The sequence below is a fragment of the Aythya fuligula genome, chromosome 3 (assembly GCF_009819795.1).
Source record: "Aythya fuligula isolate bAytFul2 chromosome 3, bAytFul2.pri, whole genome shotgun sequence".
NCBI lineage: Eukaryota > Metazoa > Chordata > Aves > Anseriformes > Anatidae > Aythya > Aythya fuligula.
In genome coordinates, this window is record NC_045561.1 from 81274029 (window position 1) to 81281454 (window position 7426).

Consider the following 7426-nt stretch of genomic DNA (forward strand, 5'->3'; position numbering starts at 1 on the left):
GCGTAAGAGCCAGAGGCTACCCAAAAATATTTCATATGGGACACAGAAAGCCACTTCCTCATGCCAAGAGAATTCCTTGTACTTTTAAGAGGAAGGGGAAATGCTTCTATGGCCTTAAGCACAGTCGGTGAGGCCACTGGAAAGGCTCCCATCGACTTCCTATTAGTTTAGGGCCCTGCTGTCCATCATTAGTCAAAGCTGGTGTTATACTGATTTGCTAATGCTAGCTGAAATCAATGGGCTTGGAAGTTTCTCAAGAAGGATGGACATTTTTGTAAGCTAACACTCTTTCACCACCAGGAAATTCCAGATTGAACTTGTTTGCCTGAAAAGGATTCTTGTTGGAGGGTATGTGTTTTTTCTGAAAACAAGAACTAATGCTTCTGGTGCAAAGGTTAATTTTAAATTCAAAGAATTCCCTAGTTTTAATAAAGGGGCAAAGAAACTCTGTTATTAATGTAGGACCTAGTACAGGACTGAAGTTTCCCTTTTAACTGTAGGTGCTGAGGAAAGTGAGTCTCACTGTCCTTAAGCTGCTTGCTCCTGTCTGAGAAGGATGCTTGGACCATCACCGAAATGTGTAGCTCTTACAATGTTTCTCACCTATGGGCCTGCATGAGCTTGAATCAATGGATATTTTACAAACTGAACCATCAGGTAAACTGATTTGCTCCCCAGTCAATAGGTATATAATCCAGGTATTTGGCATCTGAGTTCTGTGCTCTGTCTACCATAACACACTAAGGTCATAATTTACGTAGAACCATGTGTAAGTTGGAATTACTCCGCATGGAGAATGAATCAGAAGATCTTAGGAGGTCCCTTCTGACCTGTATTATTCTATGATTTTTATAGTAGAGCTCATTAGCTCTTTACTGAGAATTTTACCAGATTTCAGACTTCTGGATTTAAAATGAGTCAGGAACCACTTCAATGCAGATGCTTTAAAAAACAATTTCCTTTCCTTAGCTGAAAAACAAGTTTTAACCAGTGAAATACATGAAATTAAGCACATTGCACGGATTACTATAACAGGGGTTGAACACTACAGGGATCAACTAGCTTGTTTTAAAGGCACCACGTGATGCCCAAGGAACCTGTTGTACTTTCCAACGCAATACTAGGCTTGGCAGAGCAAGCCTGGCCCTGCCCTCCATTCAAAATGTTGAAGAGTAACATTTGATTCATTATTAACAGAACAAGTAACCACAAATCATTTAGCTTATTCCCCAGTGTATGTGTTTCTGGACAAATACAACATACAGCACTTGAGTTTTACTTAGAGCAAAGCAAAGCCCCTTAAAAAATATAAAAGGTCATAATGAAGATTAAATGAAATGCCAAGCCATTTATATAAAAAATATAAATACTTTATTTTCAACTAAAAAGGTGCAAACATGTAACTTTTGGTCACACTTCTCAACAAATGAACTGTCCAAAAAGAGCCATAGTCAAAGACAGAAACAAATGCTCAAGTGGAAAGACTGATTAGCTACAGAAGAGCCCTTCTTCTTAAAGTCACTTGCTCAATAAAATGGAGGCAAATGCATTTTGCCCAACAGATGAGTGCTTTTTAAGGATACAGACACGAAGTCTTACACTCTCCATCTTGATCTCAACACATCATTTTGCCCTATCTGAACAATTTCCACTAGAGTATCTATTTCATGCTTTGCATGCATTGTCAGACAAGCTTTAGATCCTACCTATCTTGTTCCAAAAAAGAAGGCTATCACTGAAATTTCAAAGCATTAAACAAAGGCACAAAACTTTAAATTAATTTAGATAACTGTACAAATATATATACATAGTATTTACAATATTAATAAAAAGTAGCTTGTTACAGGTAAATTAACTGCCACAAGCTGTCCAGTCTAATAGACATGATTCTGATTCTTGTTGACCAAGCCATATGAATCAGAGTGTCAGAGCTGAAACATTACGGTCCTGACTAACAGAACACCTTCTGCTTAGCACTTTGCTGGGTAACGGGTTGCATTCCAGCTGTTGCTGTCACTAAAACCAGTGTCAGCAAACGTGCTAATGGTCTCCTTCTCAATTGCACTACCAGATGAAAAATACTGTACCACATATTAAGGGAACATTTGCTTGAATCTGCTTATCCTGCGCATTTCCCTTAACCCCTTCACACCACCTCATGAACAGCATGTTCTGAAGCTGTGTCTTGCTGTGGTCCCACTGTCCGTTTTACCTTCTTCTTCAAACCACCGTTTGGGGTCAGTAGACAAATTGTCTTAGGTCACATGGAGCAGTTTGTTGAAATTAAAAAAAACTGATTTAAATACCTTGTGCTATTGAATCATGTTTACAAAATGAGATGCAAATCAGTTCAAGTTGAGAATCTAGTTAGCTTCTCCTTCTGGCTTTATGCCATGTCTCCATACATCTTTCTGTAGTACAGAGACTCAAAGATGTCGTTGTCTCCAGGGCAGTTGTAGTGGCATGCGCAGGTCTTGATGAACATCATTTTCCTTTTCATGATCTCCCCATCAGGGCACTTGAACTCCACAGGGAGGGTGGCTGTTCTGTGGGGTGTGCAGCAGCGCCCATCAGTGCAGACACCACAGAACTTAGCTCTGTAGGTCTTCACACTGGTGCAGCCAGACAGCTCAAACTTGATGGGCTTGGAGATTTTGGGAGTGCGAATGCACTTCTTGCCTTTCTGTTGGGATATAAGTGAATACAACATGTTTAGAAGGTAGGCTTTGATGTAGCACTAAGCTTAAATATTAAAAGCAGGCAGATGCACAAATCCTTACAATGTTTTCAACAGGAGAAAGTGTTTACATAGCATCATAATAATGCGTGAAAGAAAATAAGGACATTTAATTGCAAAATATTCACTGCTGGGGCAAAACTCAAACCTCATGGTGAGCCACTTGAAATTTACTACTGAAACTTACTACCTATCAGAACACCACATTTTTTGGCAACATACTATTTTGCCAGCTGATGAAAGCATCCTAGTAAGTCATACATTAAAGTTGAGACTCTTTACCTTGATGTTCTCCTCCAGGTCCGCTTCACAAGGTCTGACCATGCAGAGCCTGCTCTGTTTCTCCAGTCTGCAGAAGGCATTATCGTTGGTGACCCTGGTTGAGATGCCCATGCCGCAGGTCTTGGAGCAGGCACTCCATTCAGTGGTCTGCACCAGGCAGTTGGCACGCATCATGGTCGGGTCTGGACCGTAAGTGTCTTCCAGCCTGTAAGCTGCAGGGGACAGACAACCAGGATGAGGCCACAATCTGAGTTTGCACCCTGGTAGATGCTCTGTCCCCTTCCCAGAGGGGTTTCAGCAACCACATTTATCTGAGGGACAATCCCACTTACTGTTGCCCTCTGGCTGCTGGGGTAGCCCCACATCAACCCACCCTGCTACACCTGACCCCAACGCATGCACCCCTTTCCCCTCATCCCACCAGCCACGGTGGGACCCCCACTCACCGGCGAGAGCAGGTCCCACAGCGGTCTGCTCCTTGGGCTCATCGCAGACCCACTCCTCACAGCACTTGCCGGGGAGCTTCACTCTCCGCGGGAAGGGGCAGTCGGGGCTGGGCAGGCGCACGTCCATGCTGCAGAGGGGCACGCAGCCCACCGCCCCGTCCAGGCAGGTGCACTGGTACTTGCAGCTGCTCTGGAAGGACTCCCCGCTCCGGTACACCATGCCGCCGAAGACACACGGGGCGCCGTCCCGAGCTGCGGGGACAGGAGGCAGAGGGGGTCAGGCTCAGCCCCGGCCGCCGGGAGCCCCGTCCCCGTCCCCCGGTGCCGGTCCCCACTCACCGGTGCAGACGCCGATCCTGCGGTTGGCGGGGGAGCCGAAGTCGCAGAAGAGCCCCTTGTGGTGGTCGCAGGGGTCGCGCTCGGTGCACAGCTCGCCCAGCTGCTTGGCGCACACCCGGCAGCAGCCGCAGCCGTCGAGCACCAGGGAGACGCCGGCGGGGCAGCTGGGGCCGGGCCCGGCTCCGCACTGGCACTGCCCGCTGCACTCCTGCCCACGGGCCTCGTCCTGCGGCGGCGGCGGGGGGAGAGAAGGAGACAGCGGCCGTCAGCACCGCCGACGCCGTGCCCGGCGTAGCCCGGGGCAGCAGCAGCAGCGGCGGCACTTACCGGGCCGAGGAGGGCAACGAGGAGGAGGAGGGCGGCGGCGAGGCTGGACGCGGACATCCTGAGACGGCTGCGAGGCGAGGTCCCGGCAGGGCGCTTCCCTTCGGCGGGGCTGCTGCGGGCGGTGTCTGAGCTGCGCTGCACGGCTCGGCTGGGCACGGCTCGGCTGGACCCGGCTGTGCTGTGCTGTGCTCTGCTGTGCTCGGTGCTCCGTTAGCTGCCGGGACAGTGGCTGCGTGACTGCTGAGCCCGGCGGCGGGCGCCCCTTTATAGGCGGCGGCGGCGCAGTCCCGCCAATGGGCTGAATGGGGCCGCGCACCAGCAGCCGCATTCCCCGCATTCCTGCGCGCCGCGCCGCCCGCCCCGCCCCGGAGCGGCCCTGACCCCTGGCTCCCGCATTCCTCCGCCCCCCCCCCCCCCCCGTCCTTTTCCCTTTTATTTTTTTTAAGAAAAAAAAAAAATCGCCGTGTTTTCCTCACGCCGCGGCCCGCCCCGCGCCCGGCCGGTTGCTAGGGGCGGCCCGGGAATGCTTCGCTTCCCCCCCCCCAAGGCCCTCGCCGGCCGGTGCCCGCCGCCCGTCCCGGCGTATTCCGAGCGTTTTGTTACGACCAAAAAAGGTATAATTACCCCGCGGGGTGTATAAATTGACTCTGTGTCCTCCTGAATCATACCGAATATTTGTAATGTGTTCCTTTCCTAATAGATGCTCTCTATGAATAGAGAGAGCGCCTATTTACTCTGAAATATTTGGCACAGCGGAACGAGTCTGGAGCATGGAAGAAGTGGCTATTATTTTCCCGCTGCCTGCGTGCAGCTGTCATCCCTGAGCAACACAGTCTTAGCACAGCCCTGCTTCACGAGCTCCCTGTCGGACCGTCCCGGGAGGCCAACCAGGCGTGCCACCGTGCTCAGCTGAAACCCCAGCACCGTGCCGTGGATCTGACCGAACCCCAAACCTACGTGTTGTGGTTTGGATTAAACCATTGCAGATAACTCTCAGGCTTTGCATTTTCTTTTATTTTTATTTTTTTCTGAGGCTAGAAGGATGGTTCTTCCCCCCACTCCCCGTGTACCATGTGAATATTCAGTGATGTCATGTTGTTTGACCTCTGCTTTGGCACAAGGAATGCCTGCGTTTTGACTCTTGACCCGCAGAAGTATGTTAGTGTTTAACGAGAGAGATTGCCTTCACGCATCTTGTTAGGCAAATTGGAATCTGGTGGGTATCTTAAAAGACAGCATCTTCTGCGCGTAGTTGTTCTGCCGCTGCCATATCCCTCCCTCTTTCCATCCCTCTGTACACGTGTGCTCATATCCACGCGTGACACTGCAATATGTATTCACAGTATTCTTGAGGGAGAAAGATACATTTTCATGTAAAGCCCCAGTATGATATATTGTACTGTAAAACTGTCTTTATATTCTGCCAACCCTGTACTTTGGCTGCTTAAGTCATTTGGATGTCATTCCGTCTACTTGAAGTTCTCCATTAAAGAAATGAGATTGGTTCTGAAAGAGAAAAAGTCCCAGAGGAACGGTTATGGTAAATAATATATGTTCTCAACCATGAGGCAGCCTGAAATCTCTATTTACTTGAAGGACTCCAATGGCCTCAGTGCTGGGTAAATAATATGTGTACCAAACTATGTATGACATGCATACCAAAATGCAAATGTAACCAGGTAAACAGAATGCCTTTTTTAAATGCCTAAATATGGTAGGAGAACATCAGAGAGAGAGAGGCTCTAGACATGTTTTATAACTTTCCATGTAAGAGTTTTTTTTTTTTTTTTCAGAGAATCAATTTTATTAAACAAAACCTGAGAATCTCACCGACAGAAAAAGTCTGTTTAAAAGTAACAAACCACCGGAAAGCCAGGAAATCCAAAATTAAAGGATAAATCTGTCCTTAGTCCTCACACTGTGGGCCAAGTACAGCAAGCACCATCCACTTGCTGCCCTGAGAAAAAAAGACTTACACAGGCATTTGGACCTCAGAACTACTTCTTGCACAGACACAAATTGGGAATTAGCCCCCTGAGTTACAAGTTGTGCCAGCCAGTGAAGTGAGATAGGAATCAGTGCTCTTCAGGTTTGCTGTATTGTCATTTTTGGTTTCTGTGCTGTGAAATGTGACTCACCATTTGCCATGGGGCGAAGGGGCCCTGAAGGTAAGGGTGGTTCTTTTAGGGGCTAAGCTGTCATTAGCTTGTCCTCTCCATTGACACTGTGCCACGAGCTGGAGAAGAACATCTTGGCGTTGAGGCATAAAATGGTTGAAATGCACTCATATTGACTTCCATGCAGGTGTTTATACAGCACATGCTTTTAAGATAGTATATTTTTTCTGCTGAAATTAGGAATTCACTACACTGGCCTTGCAGACTTGTTTACACAGCTATATACGGTATGCATGTGTCTACATCAGCTTCAGTTGGTGCAGTTCCTTTGGTGAAGTCTTGTAAAACGTACAGGTGTGGATATGCTAAATTCCTCTCTTATGTTTTTCCTTCTTCTTTTTTTTTTTTTTTTTTTCCTTCTCCCCCCCAGAAAGTCACTTGATCGGGTATCAGACATACTGAAAACCTGGCAAGACTACAGGAAAGTGGCTAGACTTGGAGTGTTTGTGTACTTAAAGAAAGAATCTTGCACATTTTCAACTTTCAGTCACAGATATTTTTTTATAAGAGCAATTGGAGGTCTGAGCCAGCCCTCAAAGCGGAAATCAAAAGCTCCAGAGAAACATACCCGAGGAATGTGAACGGGATCCAAGAACCATACGCAATGCACATACAGTACTGTCAGTCTTATAGGAAGTCTGGCCATATATGGACACCTGGACCCTGAGCTGTTTATCATCACCGCGGGCTTGTAGCTGGCTTCAGACTCTTCCTGGCTTGCCTCGGCTTTAGTGTGCCAATTAGTTCCTTTCCCAAAATGCTCACCAGGATATTTCTTAAGCATCGTAACAGATATATCTCAAAATCCAGAGAGGTCTTGTTAAAGTCACGTTCATAGGCTTTTGCTTAAAATGCAGGTTCTGAGCAATGCTTGCTCTGCTAGCTTAGAAGTAGGCACAAAATAAAAATGAAGAGATTTATTCTGTTGTGAATGTGGTTGCCTGGTGTTTATCTTTCTTAGAAGTCATCTGCTGACTTATTCTATGCATCTTTAGGCATAGAGAGCACTTCTAAAGCAGACTGCTTGCTGCACTTTTACTCGTCCTTCTCTGGAGGCATGTGTGTGCTCGTGAATCAACAAAGGCAGAGGAAAACAGAAAACCTCATTTCCCGGGAGC

General features: G+C 47.4%; 1 protein-coding gene across 1 annotated transcript; it reads right to left on the reverse strand.

Annotated features, from left to right (window-relative positions):
- Positions 1-1348: 1348 nt before the first annotated feature.
- On the reverse strand, positions 1349-4350 carry CCN2 (cellular communication network factor 2). The gene is made up of 5 exons (XM_032185689.1): positions 4132-4350; positions 3805-4030; positions 3466-3717; positions 3020-3231; positions 1349-2683 (listed from the first exon to the last, which is right to left on the reverse strand). Exons 1-5 carry the CDS (start codon positions 4186-4188, stop codon positions 2387-2389), a joined length of 1044 nt encoding a protein of 347 aa, XP_032041580.1. The 5' UTR covers positions 4189-4350; the 3' UTR covers positions 1349-2386.
- Between the last annotated feature and the right edge of the window lie 3076 nt (positions 4351-7426).

What these genes read in the sequence shown, in the direction of transcription:
- CCN2 (XM_032185689.1), bottom strand. Translation starts at nt 4,188, where the DNA reads ATGTCCGCGTCCAGCCTCGCCGCCGCCCTCCTCCTCCTCGTTGCCCTC. An exon ending in TCGTTGCCCTCCTCGGCCCG is followed by an intron (nt 4,031 to 4,131) that starts GTAAGTGCCGCC and finishes CCGCCGCCGCAG; the next exon opens with GACGAGGCCCGTGGGCAGGA. An exon ending in CAGGATCGGCGTCTGCACCG is followed by an intron (nt 3,718 to 3,804) that starts GTGAGTGGGGAC and finishes CTGTCCCCGCAG; the next exon opens with CTCGGGACGGCGCCCCGTGT.